Raw genomic sequence first — 22,170 nt, 5'->3', positions numbered from 1 at the left:
AGTGGCAGGAAAATCTGACCATCTATCTATAGTAAACATTCATAATCTTTATCAATTGATTAAGAAGTATTTATTAAGCACATACTATGTGTCAGACACTGCATCAAAATCAAATATGAAATTTCTAACGAAAAAAAAAATAGACAAACAAAAGCATACACATTTAGCCTATCTTATGCTCGTTGACAACATCTCCTCTTCAGGTGAAATGTCTCTTTTTTTCAGGTTTGCAAACTGCATTTAGTTTCTGTATTTCCCTAGTATATCAGTTTCATTTACCTTCCGTGGTGGTGTTGATTTCCCAGAGTCTAAATCTAGGTCTAGGTATTCCACTTGTTTGTCTCCTTTAGGTTTTACCATTGGACTACTTCCTCCATCCAGGCTATTGCTGCCAAACAAATTCTGAAATTGTAACAAAAAAATCATGAGATAATCAAGATATCTCAATTAACTCTAATAAACATTTGTTTTAAAGAGAAAGAGATAAAACAATCATCTTCATTTAGTAAACAATATACATTTAAAAAACTTCTCATAGATGAAGTAAGATGTGCTAAACTTAAAAGAAATAAATTAAAATAACAGCAATTTAATTAATATGTGCTTGGGACAACAACAAAGACAATTTTAAAATTCAATCTCAGGTCACACTTACATTGGCGTATCAAGCTGCAATCTGTGATGCCTCAACTTTTTTTTGGTTTTGTTTTTGGTCCATATCTGGGTATTTCATCATTGTGGGAAATTCCCAGTGTGGAACTCTAACACCACCCCTTCCCACACCCCCATCATCCTGCTGATGAAGATCACCAACTTATCTGTTACTTATTGTCCTGATGCTATCTGGGTTAAATAGTTTTCCTATTGTCACACAGTTGGTATGTGTCATAAGAAGACATCAAATATAGGTTTTCTTGATACTATACTGTTTCCTGTGTTGCCTCAACATGAATGTTACACTAAGTGATTTTAATGAGGGCATGCCCATCAACTGGGGAATGAACAAGTTGTTGTATATGACTGTAATGGAATACTGTTGTGCTATAAGAAATGATGAATAGGCTGATTTCAGAAAAACCTGGAAAGACTTACAAGAACTGATGCAAAGTGAAGTGAGCAGAACCAGAACACTGGACATAGTAACAGCAATATCGTACAATGATCAACTGTGAATGACTTAGCTATTCAATGACCCAAGACAATTCCAAAGGACTCGTGATAAAAAATGCTATCCATATCCAGAGAAATAAGTGATGTAGTCTGAATACAGATTGAACCATTCTATTTTTCACTTTCTTTATTTTTTCATGGTTTTTTTTTTTTTGGTCTGTGTTTTCTTTTGCATCACATGGCTAAAATGGAAATATGTTTTGCATGACTGTATACGTATAATCTATATCTAATTCTTGCCTTCTCAGGAAAAGGGGGGGGGGATTTGAAATACAAAATTAAAAAAAAATGTTAAAAATTGCCTTTGCATGTAATTGGGGAAAAAATAAAATATTATTTTTAAAATTTGGCCACACTTCCTTGGATCATGGGTTTAGTGCTGAAAAGGACCTCAGAAGGCATCTATTATAATCTACTTATTTTATAGGTGAGGAACTGAGGTACAAAAGTAAAGCAACTTGCCTAAAGTCATAATAACAGGGCCCAGATTTGAACCGAAGTCTTCTGCTTCCAAATCTAGGCTCTTTCCTGTCTCTTGTGGATTCATCAGAATTTTGGAGCTGAGAGACTTGAGAATAATTAGCCCAGCCCTTGATTTTATAGAACAGAATGCAGGTCTTAGGAGGATAATCGAAGATTAGGAGCAGTACGTAGTGGGAAGAATATTAAGACTTTGACCCAAGGGACTTGGACTGAAGTCTTGGGGCTACTACTTATTTTGTGACCATAACAGAACATTTAATCTCTTTGGCCTCAATTTCTTCACTTGCAAAATGAGGGGGTTGCACAAGATGACCTCTGAAGCCTCTTCCAGCTCTAAAACTCTGACTTTAGAACATAGCTTGCTAACTCCCAATCCAATGCTCTCATTTCTAGTACTCTGCCAGGCTACATGGTATTTAGCTTGCATATATGTATTTTGTATTTAAATATGTGCATTTATTGTATTTAGTTTGTACAGATGCTTGCAGATTAAATTATGATAACAAAAATAAGAAAATCAGTAGAATATTGGGTAGTGAGTTTGTGCAAATGGTTATTTTCTCTGTTTGCTGTTTCCTTCTCTTCTGCAAGAGAGTGGACATTTCCAGGGACTCTTCTCTTTGCATAATATTGCAGTCTTGCTCTAGCATGATGAGCTAGATGAAGGATGGTAAACATTCCAGCTTTCCAAAATGGCACCAGGCCTTTTGTAACAATGCTTAAACATGGTATCTTTATATAGCTGTCCACTCATCAGGCATTTTTCTCCCCAGCCCTTTGTTAGATACCAGAGAAGGTAGTAGTGTCTATGCAGAAATATTTCATACATTCCAATTTCTCTCAGTTTACAGATCCCAAAGTCCCTGATTTCCAACTTTCTCCTTTTACTCAAATACCCATCCTCAATGTAGCTCTTTCAATCTTTCCTCCTGAACACTCCCTCTAAATCTTCTCTCTAGATCAGGCTGCTACAATTTCTCACGTGGGCTGTTGCAATAGCCTCCTATTTGTTCTCCCTGACTCTAGTCTTTGACCTTTCCAGTCTGTCCTCCATTAAGCTATCATTCTGACATTCCTAAAGCCATGCCATTGCCCCATTCAGCAAACTTCACTGGTCTAGAATAGAATACAAACACTGCTGCTTGGTATGTCCAGCCCTTCACAATTTGGATCCAATTTAGTTTTTCTAGATTGATTTCATATTCTTCCCCCCTCACATACTTTTAGGTCCCACCAAACAGGTTCACTTGCTTCCCCAAACATGACATTCTATCTCCTGTTCTAAGTCTGTATAAAGACTGAAATGTCGTGCCTTCTCATCTCGATCTTTTGCAATGCTTATATCCACTCATGGCTCATTTCAAGTACTCCCTCATACATGAGGCACCTTCTAATTCCTTCCTCTAAATTCCTTCAAATTCCTGATGTTCTTTATCCCCCAAAGTACTTTGCATGTATTTCTGCATTCACATCTTAAGTATGTGCTATTTCCTTTCAGTAGAATATAAGTTCATTGAGGGCAGGGACTATTATTTGGTCTTGGATATTGCCTATCTCTGCCACAGTGACTGGTGCATAGCGGATGTTTAAAAAACACATTTTTTTAAAACAGACTTCAATTAATAGTTTTCGATTTTCTCTTCTGTCTTTATGGAAGAAACATTTTCTGCCAGGTTTCAAAAGGTGCCCTGATACCAAAGGGCCTTGTAAGATTTGATTTACTTCTTCAAAGATTAAAACTCTTCCAGTTAATACTCTATTGCCTTATGTCTATATAGAGCAAATAGCCCATCTGTAAGTGGGCTGAGCCCTCTGGACTGGCAGGGAAAGATTATTAGCGAGGCGCACAGGAAAAAAAGGCTTGATAATTTCAGGGCTTAGAAAAAAAAATGGAGCTGATTTTAAACACATTAATATACTCTTACAGGGCTGAAAAAATAAGTAAAAAGTCTTACTGTTCTTTTTATATGCTTGTTTTAATTCCCCGAGTCAACTCAAAGTTATATCTTGAAGTTTTAAAATGCAGTGAGTTCTTTTTATTCACTAAAAAATTAGTTTTATTTCTTGTTAGGCCCAACTCAAGGTTTTCTCTGGTTTTGATAGATGGCTCAGCCCATTTTCCATCACATTCCAAACAATTCAACAAATATTTTATTTGCCAATAGGCCTACTTTAGCATGCTGGCCTCACTGATAATAATACTAATGATACCTAACATTTATATAGCACTTAGTATATGCCAGGCAGTGTGCTAAGCACTTTACAATTATTATCTCATTTGATCCTCACCACAACCGTGGGAGGCAGGTGCCCATCCCCATTTTACAGATGAGGAAACTGAGGCAAACAGAGGTTAAGTGACTTGAGCAGGGTCACACAGCTAGTAAGCACCTGAGGCTGGATTTAAACTTGGGTCTTCCTTGTTCCAGACCTGTTCCCAGTCTTAACAGACTCAGATCCTATGTGCTCTACAAACTGAATTACTAGGGAAGAAAATACAGTTACTAAAAAGGATCCGTTACACATGGTCAACTAATCAAAAACCGAAGGATAACCAAATAACAAAGGTTTCAAAAAGTCATAATTTTATACTGGATGCCTTAGTCCAGGCCAGCTCCCAGATGGATCTTCGGGAAGTGATTAGGTAGGAACGCAGTGGGAAACACATACTATAAAAACTAAAAATATCAGCAAAAACTTATTTTCGTGCAATCTCCTAATGAGGGAAGCTTATATGTTTTTTGCTGCTACTATTCTGATGTCCTGCTATAATGTGACAGGGTATTCCACCACTGAGTTTGCTTTAGGCTCCATCTTGGAGGGGGAGGAGAGTGGAGTGGGGTTAATTACTGAAGTATCAGAAATACTTTGTTCAAACAGGGTCATTGCTTACTCTCACAGTACAAGTTTGTACTATATCAAGACTCCAGTCACATGTTAATTTCCTTTTTTGAGGGGCATGCGTCAGACCTGTGATTTCATCATCATAGAGAAGACTTGGTAAAGAAACTCCCCCCAAACAAAGTACATCAGCAGTTTCTCTATAACTTCATAGGATGGGAGATTTAGAGCTGGAGGGGACCTTGGAGGTCACCTCGTTCAAACGTCTGATTTTTCAAATGAGGAAACTGATGTACAGAGAAGTTAGAAGACCTGCTCAGGGTCACACAGGTAGTAAGAAATGAGATTTGAACATAGGTCCTCTGACTTCAAATCCAGTATTTTCTCTACAGCACCATGTTGGAGGCATAAATTGGTTTCAATTAAAAGTAAATTAATTTGAGTGGACAGCTGAAGTTAGAGCAAAACCTTAATTAATGAGTTTGCTAACTGTTACTCCCCCTTTCAGGAAAGCTCTAATTTGTCTTTAGTTTAAGAAGAATGAATTCAAGGGCAGAGACTTTATATAATGATGAAATTTGGGGTGAGGAGTGGACTGGGGAGGGGGAAAGAGGCAGAGAAATTTACAAATTTAACATCAGATTGGCAAGAAAAAAAATATTTTAATCTCCATTCAAACCATCTTCTTCACCTTGGTTAGTATATTAAATGTAGAATTAGAGTGAAAATGAGGCTTGAAATTTATCCTTTATATCTGAGGTTTGGGCACACCATTGTATGACTGCTTTGGTATTCAAAACAAAACAAAACAAAAAACCCAGACATTATGTGTAAAATATACAAATATATTTTGAACCCCAAATATATCCCAAGGATATTGCCTTGGTAAAGCACTTACACTTCTTTCACTAACTTCACTGAGAAAACATTCTGCTCTTGACTTAGTTTGTATCTAGAATGTTACACTGAATTAATCATAAATATCATCAATGATAATAGAGAGAAGGGGAGAAAGAATTTTAAGAGATTGCCTTTTCCCTCATACATAAAGAAAAGATGTAGGTTTAGGAGTACAGTCTTGCCTCCATCTGAATGAGTTATAAGCAGCAACTAGGTGAGAAGAGAGCTGACTTTACATGCAGATTTTACTTACGGGATCTTCACTGGACAGATTTGGATTCATGGGCACATAATTCTCTTCACTGTCATGGGAGTCGCTGCTAGAAGTTGTGCTATGAACTGAATCCGGTCTGGGAGACATAGGAAACCTGGAGGAGCTAATCACCAGGAATTATTTTTTATAAGCAATATAAACTGGAATAAAATTGTCAAAAAAAAAGTGAAATAAAAATTGTAAGTGGGAGCTTTAATTTTTTTTGATCCCTGTTTGTATTCATCAGAGTTTTATTTATGATCTCACACAGTACTTTATTCTTAGCCCATTGAAATAGATAATGACTCTCTGGAGTTTAATCTTTAAAAGGTCATCTTTCTTTTCATGCACAGAGTTATTCTGTGTGGGAACAAAATTATAGGATCATCAGACTGCGGCTGTAAAGTTGGAAGGGACCTTAGAAAGTCATTTTACAGATGAGGAAACTGAGGCACAGAGGAGTTAAGTGACTTGCCCAGGGTCACATAGCTACTAAGTGTCTGAGGCAGTACTTGAACACAGGCCTTCCTTACTCCAAGCCTGAGTTCAGTACTCTGTCCATTGTGTCATGCTGCTTCTCTTAATAGGGACTGTCCATCTGATACCACATAAAAACAACTTCAATAAAAAATGGATATTTGAAAATACCATTTAAATAATCCAGTTATGTTATGTGTGCCTACAGGATGTTTGGCTGGAAAAAAAGATGATCTGGCTATGCACTGGGAGCAAAAGACAACCAGAGAACTGGCTACATGCTCAACTGGGATTTATGGTAAGTCAAATGGTCGAGAACAAGGGTTCTTAACATGGGATCCATGGACAGAGTCCATGAATAGATGTCAGGGGACCCATGAATTTGGATGGAAAAAAAAATGGCATCTTTATTTTGTCAATCTTTTAACTGGGATTTAGCAATTCTTTCCATTATGAATGTAGCCAACAAGACATTATTCTGAGAAGGGGTCTGAAGGCTTCACCAAATGATCAAAGGGGACATAGGACACAAAAAGGGTTAAGAACTCCTGATCTAGAAGACCCCTTAATTTGTTAGATGTTCCCCAAGTAGGAGATTTATGGGAGATACAAAGGTTGTGCAGACATGGCTGAACTGCACCCCATCTCTGGAGAAAATACCAACATCGATGGTGGTTTTGGAATGGTGGAACATAGTGAAAGTCCTTTTCAAAATGCATCCTCACCTACTTGTAAATACTCACACATATGTATACAATCAACAGGCAATTCCTTCCAGCGTGTCTGCACACATATATAGAGAAATGAATATCCCACATACACAATCTCTGTGCAGTGCTTTTCATTATTCCCATTTTTGAAGAGGAGACACTGAGCTCTCCTCCCTCCTTCTCATTCCATGCCCGCTTGCTTCCTAGGTACTCCACAGCTTCTCAAAATTACTCACAATCATGAGCAATGATAAATCAAAGTAATGCAAGTAAACCAAAGACTTACTCTCTAGCAAAACTCCTAGTAATAGGAGATCTCACAGGGGCTTGGAGCTCTTCCCATTCTGGCAATGGTTTGATTTCCAGTGGTGCTGGCTTTACTGTATGAAAAACACAGAGAAAGAGAGACAGACTCTTAAGGCACAGGACAATGTAAAACACATATGGTACTGTAATACTGGTGTGTATATGTATATGTCTACATATATACTTAAGATCTAGTTCAATTGCCTTGTTTTACAGGCGAGGAAAATGAGGCCCGGAGAAATAAGTGACCAAGATCACACAGCTAATTAGTGGCAGGCCTGAATCAGAAACCAAGTCTCCTAGTTCTTGGTCCAGGATTTATATTACTAGACTACATTGCTTCTCAATTTAAATGCCTATTTAATTCATGAACATTAAAAAAAAGAAAAGAAAATTGTGAATAAGCATTTCATTTTTGTTTTAGGTTTCTCAATTAAACTTTTCTTGATCAATTGATGCTGAATGGTACTCTTGCATTATGGAGGGGGTTTTTTTTCCCTTTCTCTTTTAATATGCATTTAAAAGTACATTCCTTCTTAAACTTAAAAAGTACAAAACTGGCTCATTTTTTATAGTGCTTTAGCGGCTTTTCTCACAACAGCCCAGTGAGGTAGGCAGTATAAGCTTTATTATCCTCCTTTTACAGATGAGGAAACAGCCTCAGAGAGGGTGAGAGATCGCCAAAGGCTGAAAGGTGTTAAAATGGCAGAGACAGAATTTGAACTCAGGTACTCTGACCTCCAAATCCCAGGGCTCTTTCTACTATAGAAAAATGCATCCCAAACCCAACAGTAATTATACAGTTCTCTCCACTGTACTTTTCTGTTTGTTTGTTTGTTTTTGTTTTTGCTAGGCAATCAGGGTTAGGCGACTTGCTCAAGGTCACACAGCTAGTTAAGTGTCAAGTGTCTGAGGTCCTCCTGATTCCAAGGCCAGAGCTCTCTCCACTGTATTTTAAAAAGAAATAATAATTAAGGTTTCAAAATATTACTTTAAAATAGAGGATCTTAACCTGGAGTTCATAAATGTGTTTTTTTTTTTTAAATTTAACTGTATTTCAATATAATTGGTTTTCTACGTATTTTATGTATATGTAAACATTCTAAGAAGGGATCCATAGGCTTCACCAGAGTATCAATAAGGTTCATAACACACAAAAAAGGTTAAGAATCTGTCTTAAAATATCATAATGAAATAAAACATTTCACTATGAACTGTGTCTTAAAACATTTGATTTATGTCTAGTAAAAAAAAAATTAGTAATTCCATAAAGGTAAGCCAAAGATGTAAAAAATTAGTCATCTATTTTCTGGCTAAAAACTAGTTTGCTTTCTCTATGGGAGACAAGGTAAATTGCCCAGTTTCCATTGCTGAATTATAATAAAACCAACAAATGACAACTGGAGATAATTAGTTTGCTTTATGGGTGATCCTGATTTGCTCAATAAATCAGATCTCGAGGCAGTCTGAAAAGCCAATTGACACACATATCCATGTGACAGCTTAAAGACTTAATTTGCACACTGCCTCCCTTAGATGATGAATTCCTCTTTGAATTCTAAACAATTACTGGTCACCATCACCAAAATCTTTTCTTCAAGTTAAAAAAAAAAAAAGGTCCCCCCCCCCCCGAAATGATGGGCTCAGAAAAACAGCTCAGTTTATTCCAATCAGTTATTACTATAAATAATGCCATAATACATAATGTGTGGTTATGTCAGATGCTCAAACAGGCTCCATAAGGCACATGACTGAAGGCACTGGGCAAGGCCACAAGAAATGAACTATGAATTGCTTCATTAAAATTTTTGAGATAACAGAATAACTTTGCTGATTGCTGTATATGTAGTAACTAATTATGGTGTCTGACCTTGCCTTGGCTGACCTTGCCTTCTGAGATTCCCTCTTAAACCCCAGATTTTTGTTATAGTTTAAGCTGACAAATGGAATCCGGTCATTTTTTCAAATACGAACCTCACTAACTCATGGAAGTTGGTTACATATATGGCATTCTCTAAAGTGTGGTGAATACCAGCAAGAGACACCATTTGCAACAACACAAATCATCCACAAGCTTGGGGTCAAAAAAGTGACTGAGGAAATGAGAAGTAACAATACCAAATATTTCCTTTTTTTTTTTTTTTAGACATAAGCTTCCTCTATTTTTTGTTTTTGTTTGCAAGACAATAGGGATCATAGATTTAGAGCTGGTTGGGATGGACCCTAGAGGCCAATGAGTCCAATCTCCTCATTTTACAGATGAGAAGTTAAGTGACTTGCCCAGGATCATGAATCTACTAAGTGTCTGAAGCTGCATCTGAATCAGGTCTTCCTAACTCCAGCTCTAAGTAACTTATCCAATATACCAGGAGTTGGGTTTCTTTTTCTCCCTCCCAAAGTTAAATGTAGATAGATAAGCTTCATTTGCAATAGCAGTAGTCATAAAGGCCTTACCCTCCCATTTTTTCTTTAATGTAAAAAGAAATTTTTTTTTAATCCCAAATTTAAAATCCCATACAGCATGCGGTGCTGAAGTACATACCCTTTCGTCTTGTAGCAAAGTCACCTATGGTTTGTGAATCAGTTCGCTCTAAACCATGGGGTTTTGGTCTTAAAATTTTGGGACTTTGACCTAATTGGTAGAAAGAAGACTCTCTTAATATAATGTTCTTTTTTAATGGGAAAGTTGGAATTCTGTAAATAAGCAACAGAACCCTGTGCAGAGAGGTTAAATTTCCAAAGTATCAATAAGCCCACAGAGAATCTTGCAATCCAGCCATGTCTCATGCTAGGGTAGAGGAAACACCACACCTGAAAGGACTAGTAAGCTGCATGCAAAAATATATGGAAGAAGCAAAGGGTTATAAAAGATGGAGGCTTTTTCACAGACCGGTTAGGTAATTTTTAAGCATTTCATGGAAAAACCCAACCCCTTCCATGTTAGGAGCTTGTCTGCTAACATGATAAAAAGACCCATCACCCAAATAAAAATTCTCAGAGCTAATGCAAACACATTTCAATGTCATCATTCCTCTGAAGTTTCATATCTTATATCTTATATAAACATACACACACACACATACATACACATACACACACACTTCACAGGATCACATATCTGGAGCTAGAAAAGACCTCGAAGGCCTTCTGGCAGAACCAGCTCTTTTACAAATAAGGTCCTAATCTTCCCTATGCATCCCCATTTTCCATATTTCGATTCATTCACTCATTCATCCAATAAATACTTATTAAGCACCTGCTGTGTACAGAACACCATGCAAATATTATATGACAGAAAATTTCATTAAGACAGTCGTTTTCTTCATGGACTTTTCAGTCTACTAGGGACATAAGACACAAGCCCAGATAAAGTGCGTTGGGCAGAGACAAAACCAAGTGCTCAAGTGAGGTTGAAGAATGAAGGTCATTACTGACCAACAGAAAAAAGGCTTCATGGAGGAGGTGGCATTGGAGTTAGATTTTAAAAGATGGATAGGAATAGTGGCTGTTCTGAAAACCTCATCTGATTATATCTCTTTTCCTTGAGCTGCCATTTTTGGACCATTTCTGACCCTATCTCCCCAACCAATCAATTACGTATTTTTGTTGGTCTAAGATAGAAAACTGAATTCTCCTATTTGGCTTTTTCCTGATAAGCTTAAGATAGGATTTTTGCCCCTGATACCATAAACATATTCTGCAGGGACGCTGTACCCTGGTTCATACATCTGGATCTGCTGATAATTCTCTTTGCTACTTTAGGTTGCCATATAAAAATATTGCTGTGACTGCCACCATTTCCCCATTTAACCTCTTCCGAGAACTCTGGAGTGAACACCACGTGGACTTGCACTGACTGGCACCAAGATTTCCCCATCGTGACTTGATGTCATAAAAGTAGGTGACTAAAGTCAGTCAGGCTTGTACGTTCCAGAGGAACATCCAGGGTAAACAAGGAAAACTGTGACACTGAGAAAGAATGAGGAAGAATTTGAACAGGCAATTCATTCCAATGCCTTCAAGGGCAGCACAAATCAAGACTGCTATGCCTATGGCTTCTAAATGTTTCCTATTAATTTTTAGTGATCATCATTTCCTTACCAAAATACGTTCTAACAAAGTTAAGAAAAAGTCTGTAAAAAACAACCCCAAATTTCTCAATGATTTCCAATACATTAAAGATGCATTTCTGCAAACAAACAAATTAAAAAAAAAACCTTCCCTGTACACTGAATTAATGTTATGCAAGGCTATGAAATTATGTCATCCCCACCTAGCAGGGTACCTTTTCTTTGCATCATTGTCCCTAACTGCTAGACCTCTCCTCTAACATACACACACAGAAGAACTTATGGGACCCCATGACTCCACATGCAAGGTTTGCTGAATTTTGTTCCTTTCCTCCTTTTGGGGCATGGGAATGTGTACATTTGACAGGAGAGAGTTATAATATCATATTTTTCCAGTGTGCTCACAACTAATATTTATTGCTGCCTAAAAATTCCTTAAACTGTCCTACAAAAGAGGTTTCTTCCTGTTTTATCATTTGTGCAAGATGTAGGTGATCTGCCCAAAGTCACAGAAGGTATCCTAGAAGTAAAGATGGGATTTAAGCCCAGTTCCCCCAATTCCCAAATCTGGTGAGTTTCCAGTACACCACACTGCCTGACAATAGACAGAGATGGATGAGCGTGAAATCAATAATGCAGACCTAGTGTCCCTTAAAATCTGATCGAGCTTAGCAATCCCAGTTGTTGTGCAATCATACTTCTGTGTTGTTGTGCAATCATACTTCTGTCTTCTTCCTTAACTTAGATTTCCAGGTAGGAAAACAATGATTAGACGTGGTGTTTAAAAATATAACTGTATTTCAGCTAAGCATAACTCAAGGTTAGTTTAAGATGTTAAGTAACAATGCAGTAATCTATCTCAAATATACATTATTCTTCCTTTTTCACTGGTGAACAGTACAAAGAGCAAATAGTCAAAGATACTGAGAAAAACTGCATCACTTTATACATATATTTCTGATGGGAGTCAATTACATGACCAAACATGAGCTCAATAATGTAACATCAGGATTTAAGACAAAAAAGTGAGTTCCAGACTTTACATAGACCAGATCCTCTGTGGGTTGGTCACAGGCTAATCTGGATATGGCATAATTGTTTTTCCGCAGTATTTATGTGTCTGTCTGTATCCTGTTCTCACTACTAAGAGATCTGGAATGTCTTGTCTTCCTATTCAACCCTTCCCCCAAATGTTCTAGAATATTATGATACAGGTAAAAATGCAACAGAACAAAGAATAGTAAGGCAAAAGGAATAGAGAAAAAAACCTGTTCTGGTGAGATGTGGGTCACTGACTCCAATGCGGACAATATGCCAGAAGAACTATGGGGAGTTCCTAGAAAGAAGCCTCGGCCAGCTGCAGCCTGGCCTACATATGACGATGCTGAAGACTGTCTCTGCATTCTGTCCATTCATGTTTGCCAGACTGGATTTGACTAAGGAAATATGTTACAATGAAAACCGTTCAAGAACAGGGGCAGCTCCTAGTAGCCCTACTGTGCAAAATGATTATTTTTCAGATTCTCGAGTTTGGCCCAGAACAACGTTCCGTTTGATGGTAGGTGGTGGCAAGCTACCAAAGGGATGAGGCATAAAATTCACAAGTACTCACGAAATCCCAGACATTAATAGGCAACAATGAAGATCACAGCATCACAGACTGAGACCATCTAAACCCACACCCTTCATTTTCTGATCATGGAAAACAGCTACCAGAGTGGCATGCCCAGGGTCACACAGATAACAAGAGTAGGGATTTGAACCCATGTTGCTCTTCTGATGCCAAATCTAGTGTTTTTCCTACTACTCTATTTTGGTACACAAACTAGGACTCAGTTTAAAGGAAATGGGCTTGAGCTGACAATCAAAGTGTAAACATGACCCTTTGCCACAGTAACTTCCTATTCCATGAAAGTCCTAGTTTGCCTTTAGTTTAAGAAAAGAAAAATAAAGCAGAAATCTGGTCTAATATTAGAAAACAAAAAGGAACATGGAGGGAAAGGAGATGGGGAGAAAGAGAGGAAAAGAAAGAGACAGAGACAGAGAGAGATAGTGACACAGACGTGTGCAAGGGGGAGGGACAGAGCAGGAATAAAGACTTTCAAATATAATATCAGATGATGAAGAAACTTCCACTTGCTCTGGTATCTTCAACAGAGAACCAGAGTGAAACTGAGTCCCTTTATATTTGAAATTTTGGCGTATCATTACAGGACAACTTCAATATGGAAAAGAAAATAATACAAATGAAAACACAATTCTCATTTATAAAATACTTTCTAGCATATGAAGAAATATTTTTCTCGTAACTCTGTGGCAGAGATGATATGAATAACCTTCCCATTTTACAGAAGAAAATAAGGCTCAGAATGATTAAATTTTTTGCCCAGGGTCACACAGTGGGAAGCAACAGCTAGGACTTCAAATTTAAAACTAAGTGAAAAAGAGAAAGGGTTCTCAAGTTGGAAGCCCCCAAAAATCTCCTTGAAAATATTGATGACCTGGGATGTCACCGATCCTCCTTTATGATTCAGTCTTCACTTGAAAGGCCTCTCCTAAGATTAGCTGACACAAGAATATCTAATTATCTCTCACCTTAATCTTTACACTCCAACATTGGGAAGGATGTATGCCATTCACACAAGGTTATTCGTAGATATCTTCATTGACTTTGTGAATAAGGAAATTATCCCCTGGTGGAAACTAAGAGATGAAATTTTTCTTTGATGAAAGATGATCCCACAAACCCAAAGCCTACCTGACAGAGTTAGGTGGTAGGCAAGCTCTCTTAAAGGGGAAATGCGATGTAGTGGGAGTAAGAGTTGGTTTGACCACACGTCATGCTTCTTTTCAACTTGATGAGAATCATAGCCCTTTAGAGCAGGACAGGACATTGTGGAATCATCTAGCTCAAACTCCCTTGTGTATAAAGAGGGAGAAAAAGGTTCAGAGAGAGGAGATCATTTGCTCAATGTTCAGTTTGCATTAGTAATGCCAAGTTTAGCTCCTGGGTCTCCTGCTTCTAGTCCCATGCCCATTCATTTCACTATTCTGTCATTTGGGAAATCTAGTTCCCAGGCAATAGCAGAATTGATGCTTATGACCTTTTATTGGAACTGTAATCTCATCAACTTGGATATACCCTCTGAAAGTGCTGATTTCAGATCATTATCAGAAAAAGTAAAGTGATTATTTAAAAACAATCAGAGAATTATAATCCTTATATGCTAAGAATATAGTCTTATGATTCATCTAAGTACTACCTTCCACCAAAAATAATCCCTATGTAATATAGTTTTTGAATTGTGGTGCTGTAGAAGGCTTTTGAGAGTTCCTTGGACACCAATCAATCAATACTTAAAGAAATTAACTCTGACTTCATTGGAAGTACAAATACTGAAGCTGAAGCTTAAATACTTTGGCTACATAACGAAAAGTCAGGACTCATCAGAAAAGACCCTGATGCTGGGAAAGACTGAAGGCAAAAGGAAAAGGGGATAGCTGAGGATGAGAAGGATATATAGTGTCACGGAAGCAATGACTGTGAGCTTGGACAGACTTCGAGAGAGAGGGCACAAAGGCCCGGTGTGCTACGGTCCACAGGGTCATGAAGAGTGAGACACGACTGAACAAAAACAACAATATAGCTCCCAATTTTGCAACTGTAACAGCCTAGAGCAGAAATAAGCAGAATATCTTTCTTAAAGGCTTAGAAACACTCTGGATATTCACTTCAAATTAAAAGCAAAAGCATCATGTTGGACTGAAAAAAAAAAGAAAAAACAAGCCCACTTATATACATACTTACCCGTTTTGATTCTCTGAAAGTAACAACCCTGAATGGATGAACAGTCTTGTGGCATGTGCTCTCCTGGTATACTTTAAGAGATCCCTTCCAGAAAACACTGAAAGTCCCCCAACTGGAGGGAGCGCTGTGAGTCAGGTAAGGGAGTGACTACTGCTACATGGTATGCACAATAACCTCATTCTACATTGTCCTCTTGATACCAGGCTTCCAGAACCCAGTATTTTAGCAAATAATAGGTCAGTGCATTTAATAAACTTTTACAGGGGTAGTGATGAATATGGTAAAATGCCGGATAATTTTACATCAAAAGTGCACTGTTTTTTCACCTTACTTAATCGATTCTAAAGATTTTTAATGGAGAAAAACAATTTGAGTCAACAAAATACTAATACTAGCTAGTGAGTGTGTGTGTGTGTGTGTGTGTGTGTGTGTGTGTGTGTGTATCACTTGAAGGTTTGCAAAGTGCTTTACAAATATTAACTCCTTTTACCTGCAAAACAACCCTGAGAAGAAGGTGCTATTATTACGTCCATTTTAAAGATTCAGAAACAGAGGCAGGCAGAGGTGAATTAACTTATCCAGGATCACATGGCCAGTAAGGGGCTGAGGTCACATTTGAATTTAGATCCTTCTGACTCCAGGTTCTACCCACTAAAGCATTTAGCTGCCAATCAAGGAGATGAATATGTATAGTAAAGTGTGTGTGTGTGTGTGTGTGTGTGTGTGTATCTCACACACACACACACACACACTCATATATAATCATATTTAGGTTTAGAAGGAAGGGACTTTAGTATCTAATTTAAACAATGGCCTAGAGAGGTGATATATCTTGCCCAAGACAAGAAGGTATTAAGTAACTTGAGCCACGATTCAAATCCAGGTCCCTCTGATTCCAAATCCAGTACTCTTGCCACCATTCCATGGTTTTTGAAATTCTTTCTGTTTGGGAAGAACCAGCTCAGGTTGTTTTGTGAGCTGTCCCCTGAGTGGGTAAGAAGACCAGAGAGAGGCATGGCTTCCAATGAGCACACCCACATCTTTTAAAAGGGGCGAACTGTCCCTTAGTGGTTTTTTTACCCTAGGATGTTTACAAAATTCCACAAGATTGGTCACTGTGAAAATATGTCACTAATCCAGGAAAATTCCATCAGAAAAGGCTTTTTCCCTCTGTATCATCTGTGATGCCAAATATTTAGCTGATTAAACCACCAGCTATTTCTGGTTGGCATCCCAAAAATCAAGAGTGGAGAATAACAGTTGTCAATCTTAAGTAAAGTGAAAGAAGATTTAAAAAATTAAAACAAAAAAGTCCCACTTACATGTTAAATTAGGGGGTTTGTTGTTCAGTCATTTTTTTCAGTCCCGTTCAACTCTTCATGACCCTATCTGGGGTTTTCTTGGCATTTGGTTTGTCATTTCCTTTTGGTTCATTTTACAAATGAGGAAACTGAGGCAAACAGGATTAAGTGACTTGCCCAGAGTCACACAGTCAGTAAATGTCAGGAGCAGAATTTTAACCTGGAGTTTCCTGATTCTAGTCAGGAATGCTAGCAATCACTCTATGCTGACTCTCAAAAGTCTCATTTTTTAAAAAAAGTTAATTTGAATTTAACAGTTTTACATCTCTATGCCCCTCAATATTTGTCCTATGACAGATTTTTTATAATAAGCTTAAGCAAGTATTATAATATGATTTCATCACAAATTCAGGTTCTAAAAAAAAGCCACATCATATCTTATATTTATATCCTGAGGGCCTAAATGTTTATTAAGTTGAATTAAAATTTGTAATATACATATATATGCCTATATATGCATATACATGCATATGCATAAAATATTTAGACTAATATACTATCAAAAAATAAAAACTGGAGGTTAGAAAAACTCTCTAGACTACTCTTTTTGATCCATATATTATGACAGAAGGATGAAAGGAATCAAACTTTCTAGATTTCTTCACACACATTGTCCATCTATTTATCTCTCTACCTGTTGTTTTTATTGAAGGAATAAGAGGGCAAGGATTATTTTCTTTCTGTCATCGTATTCCCAGTGCTCAACAAAGTGCTTGGCACATAGTGGGTGATTAATAAAGGTCATATACACCCTGTAAGAACTCTACAGACATCTCGACACTCTCATAAATGAGAATGCTTGAGAAAGCACCAGCACATATAGGCAAACAGAGTTATGACAAGACAGATGCTACCTCATGTTAGTTATCTGGGAGGACTGGGGCTCATCACTAGGTCTCGATATTTTTTTATAGTAATGTTCTAACCTTAGGGACCAAACCATGAATTGACACATGTCATCTTACATCAGTTTCTCAAAAATTTTAGTCTCCTTCACGATTTGTAGTTTATTCTGTCAAGGAGTAACATCTCTAAAACAGTTTTTTCCAAATCCAATGCCAGGCAACAAAAAGCCAAAATTCAAAATAAGCTCTATACTGTGGTTGGGGGGGAAAGGAGGGCATATATATATGACACTCACTGGTAGAGAAGCCAGGGTTAAGCCTTAAATCTAGGAGGTTTTGGAGCTTTTGTGTACTCTTCTGGATATAATCACTTCAAAAGTATTCTACAAACTCATCTACACCATAGCAGCTGACCTCTATAGCTGTCATCCTAAGTAAGCCTGGCATGTTACTTTCTGTTAGCTCTTCATAATACGGGGATAGGAGACTCATCCACTGAAAATGATATCATGCCCAACAGTGACTACTTCAATGGATTTTCATTAAATATTAGCTTGAATCAAACCTGTTTTCATATTTTGGATCCTACTAAGTAGAATACAGACACCGCCCATACATTTCCAGACCACAGCGTTAAATTCTGGTTTGTCAAAGCTACTTTGTATATTTTTGTATTTGTTCACTTGACATTTGTGCTGTATATATTTGTTAATGTGCTCACTCTCTCCCCTATTAAAATGTAAGCTGCTTCTGAGTAGCCATTATTTCATACTTCATATTATTTGTTTCTTCAGGTATCCAGCATAGTGCCTGGCACATTTGTTCAATCATTTTTTTAGTCCTACCTGACTCTTCGTAATCCCTTTTGAGGGTTTTCTTGGCAAAGATACTGGAGTGGTTTACCATTTCCTTCTCCAGCTTGTTTGACAGATGAGGAAACTAAGGCAAACAGCATTAAATGACTTGCCCAGAGTCACCAAGATATTCAGTGTCTGAGGTCAGAGAGACAACTCCCTGTCTTCCTGACCCAGCGCTCTATCCACTGTGGCATAATAAATGCTTACTCCAATATGTTTGCCCAAATTTTTTTTCATTAATGATAACAGATCACACAGTAAGGCTTACTAATCTACCATTTAAATGTGTTTTGAAACACATTTTGTAAAAGCCAAGTTTTAAAATTTCATTCAAACACTGAATGTCAACTTCTACTTTCACCAGATTCTCTGGCTCTAAACAGTTAAAATGCAGAGCAATATTTTGGTTCTGGTAAGGATAAAGACGGCACAGTTTATTGGATGGAGCTCCAACCTTGGAGACAAGAAGACTGGGGGTCAAGTCTGGCCTCTGACACATCCATAATGACTACGTGACCACAGTAATTTACTTAATCTCTCATAAGACGAAAAGCCACAGGCAAGTTGCTGATCTTTATTGGGAGTTCCTCACACTGATGTGGAAGACATAAAGGTCCTCACCAAAACCAATTCTTTTTTTGGGCACTGTATAGCAAGCCTGTTTAATGCTTTTTACTAGGTCTATTCTATATCCTACTGCCAACTATACAATAAGCTTTCTGTTAGTTTTCTTACCATACACTTTCTTAAATCTACGCAGATGGTCTTTAAAAAAAAGATAAATCTATAAACTGGCAAGGAATTCGCTTTTTATAAGTTAAATAAACTTGAAAAAGATAAAATTTTTTTTAAAAAAAGGGATCAATTTCTATCATTCCATAATATAAGTGAGAAAGTCCTTTATAAAGCAAGAGTGTAATCTACCCAGCAGGTCAATGGATCACATCAGAAGACACATGTGACCTATGGTAATCAACTGTACGAGAGTTGGATCCCATTCTCTTTAGTAATAATAACAGCAAGCAGAACACGAATAGTGCTTTGAAGGTCTTCTACGCACAAATCCACAGTCCTTACCCTGAAGGAACTTCAACATACACAAACACATATAAGTAAATACAAAGGACACAGGGAAATAGCAGCTCCCAGCATTCTTAATGCTGATTAATAAGGCATCTGTAACTTCAAGTCTTAAAAAGCTGCTTGGTATACCTGAGACATTATCTTGCCTATGGTGCCATAGCTAGTACGAGCTGGAAGTAAAACTTAAGCTCAGGCCTTTCTGATTCTAAGGTCATCCCTCTGCCCATTACTCCATGCTACCTTGACTGTGTGACCTTGGGCAAGTCACTTAATCCAGTTTCCCTCAGTTTCTTCATCTGTCAAATGAGCTGGAGAAGGAAATGGCAAACCACTCTGGTATCTCTGCCAAGAAAACCCCAAAAGGGGACACAAAGAGTCGGACACGACTGAAAAAGACTGACAAACAACAAAAACCTCTCCCCAGTACAGATAATTCTATGATGCATAAAGTAATTAAGATAGGATGAAGTCATTCAGCACACAATGAAATGAATGACCGTCCTCTGAGTGCCTGAGCCTTAGCTAGATTTTAGGGACACAGACACAGAACAATGGGGGCTCACAGCCTAATAATAATAGCTAACCTCCATGTAGCACTTCAAGTGACAGCACTTTACATAGAGTCTCTCAGTTAATCTTCACAAAACCCCCCTGAAAGAGGTGTTACTATTATGCTCACTTTACAGCCGAGGACACTGAGGCTGGGGATACAAGATTTGAACTCAGGTCTCTCTGACACCAGGCCTAGAATTCTATGTATCATGTCACTTGGCTGCATCAGAAAAACAGTTTTTTAACTTTAAGGGGCTCTGGAAGTTATCTAGACCAACCCCCTTATTATACAAAAGAGGAAAATGAATCAGACAAGAGATTAAGCGACTTGCCCATGGTCACACAAATAACAGCTTCCTCCACAGGGACATGTTTTAAACTTGTGTGCAAATCTTACCAAAATTATTGCAATGACTCATGTATTTTTAAACTGTATTTTACACGTATAGGTCAAAAGCCAGAATGAAAAAAAAGCTTTCTTTCACCTGTAACACCATCACAGGCACAAACAAACAGCAAAAAAAAACATTACTATAGTAACAAATAGATAGATATTTTACCTGGTAGAGTTACTGAAATTATGAAGAATGACATCAAGTTGTAAATATATTTCTCACCATGATTAGATTCTATTCTGGGGAACAGAAAATGATCCATTCAAGATAATTGGGTGAAATACTATACCAAGAGATTAATTAATAATCCTTAAACAATTATTTCTGTACTTAATTTCAGCAGATCACTGAGCGCGTGTGCACACACACACACACACACACACACACACACACACACACAACCTGAGGCATTTTCCATCTCCATTTGAGACATTATTAAAGTAGTTCAATGCTATTTATAACCACATTAAAAAACAAAACCAAAACCAAAAAAGGGTACTGCATGCTGTCCTCACCTTTTCTGTCTGGCTTGAGGTTCCTATCCACAGGGGGCGGCTCACAGTCTGCCACAGGAACGGGCCTTCTGGGAGGGGTCTTTGGGCTTGACCTGAAGCCCATGTGAGCAGGAGGCGGGACCTGCATTCCAAACGATGAAAAGTCAAACGTCCCAGGTGTCATCGGCACATAGTTAGCTTCATGAATTGGCTCTGTAAAACTGCTGGAATGCTGTCGTGGAGGAGAATTGGGGTTCATTGGGACGTAGTTTTCATCCAATTCTTCACTTGATACACTCCCCATTGTCAACATGTTTTTGTTTTTCTAAAACACACAACACACGTTTCTTTTAATAAAGACAAAAGTGATGATCTGAGGTGATGTCAGTGTGATAAATCCCACCTACTTCTTGGAAATAAGGTGCTACTTGTCCACTTAAACATCTTTTTTTTTTTTTTAAAGTTCCATGATGCTAAAAGGCACAAAATTTTTGCTGGGATGGCACATAGTGAGATGCCAGAGGTCAGTTATACTTACAAGGTGACCATGGAAGCCTTCAAGTGAGCTAGATCTATCAGTTGGAAATGTTCGTGGAATATCATAGGAGTCTTGAGAACTAGCGTCTAAAAGAAAGAACAATAAATTACAAATTCTTCCTATTAGAAGTCATTTCCAGCAAAATCAGGAATGATTCGTTTTCTTTATATTAAAAAAGCCTAAATAAAATTTTTTAAAAAATATAAGATTTTAAAATGCCCTCTAACAGAATGGCATCAATCTGGTTGGCTTACACACTCTTCCTGATTCTAAGCACTATACAAAGGAGGCAGTCTGGTAGAGTGGACACAGTGGCCTGGGCTTGGGGTCAGGAAACCCTGGATTCAAATACTGCTCCTGACACTTACTAGCCATGTGTCTCTGGGAAAGAGAAGTCGTATGTCTTGTATTTACTTCTGTGAGCTCTTAATGTTATTATCTGGAAGAATGTAAGTGGCTTGAGGGCAGGGGCAATTTCATTTGTCTCTGTATTCTCACCACCTAGCATAGTACCTAACACATATATCTGGCCCTTACTCAACGGGTCATAGGATTACAGAGCTAGAAGTGGACGGAACCTCAGAAACCATCTCGTTCAACTCTCTCATCTTATATGATGAAACTGAGGCTCTAGGAGGCCAAGGTCAAGTAGGTGGTGGTACTGATCAGAAATGGGTGTGGACCTTTGATCCTAGAACCAGTTACTCTTTCTGTTGAACCAAGCAGCTGACCATCATCTGTCAAGTGCCCTCCATGTAGGAGACCCTATCTTAGGCCCTGGAGGATGACACAGACAAAAACAAAACATATAATGGCTGCAAACGTCTGCTGAATGAACTTCCTAGGATTTCTCTACTAAATCTGAGTTTGGTTGTGATTTGCCCTCATGTAAGGAGATCCCACACTGAGAGTACTCGATGTTGATGAAAACATCGATCTTTTGTAAAAGGGGTCTGTGTATTCCTTGTACTTCTGCTACTTTGTATATCTTCTCCACACTGGACAAAATAATGAGCTTGAAAAATAG

General features: G+C 37.9%; 1 protein-coding gene across 2 annotated transcripts in view; it reads right to left on the bottom strand.

Moving 5' to 3' along the window:
* GAB1 (GRB2 associated binding protein 1) overlaps positions 1-22,170 on the bottom strand; it is a 185,029-nt gene that overhangs the window by 3,658 nt on the left and 159,201 nt on the right. The window contains exons 5-10 of one of the 2 annotated variants that reach the window (XM_027866865.1): positions 21,144-21,229; positions 20,627-20,930; positions 9,683-9,772; positions 7,121-7,214; positions 5,648-5,771; positions 280-402 (exon numbers count right to left, since the gene is read on the bottom strand). In XM_027866865.1, coding sequence (XP_027722666.1) covers positions 280-402; positions 5,648-5,771; positions 7,121-7,214; positions 9,683-9,772; positions 20,627-20,930; positions 21,144-21,229 — 821 coding nt within the window. The remainder of the gene's footprint in view (positions 1-279; positions 403-5,647; positions 5,772-7,120; positions 7,215-9,682; positions 9,773-20,626; positions 20,931-21,143; positions 21,230-22,170) is intronic. The other variant, XM_027866866.1, reaches the window with a different exon arrangement.

This window comes from Vombatus ursinus, unplaced genomic scaffold (assembly GCF_900497805.2).
Source record: "Vombatus ursinus unplaced genomic scaffold, bare-nosed wombat genome assembly UNPS02014784.1, whole genome shotgun sequence".
NCBI classification, from domain to species: domain Eukaryota; kingdom Metazoa; phylum Chordata; class Mammalia; order Diprotodontia; family Vombatidae; genus Vombatus; species Vombatus ursinus.
The sequence above is the reverse complement of the archived record's forward strand: the minus strand, read 5'-3'. Positions and strand labels throughout refer to the sequence as shown.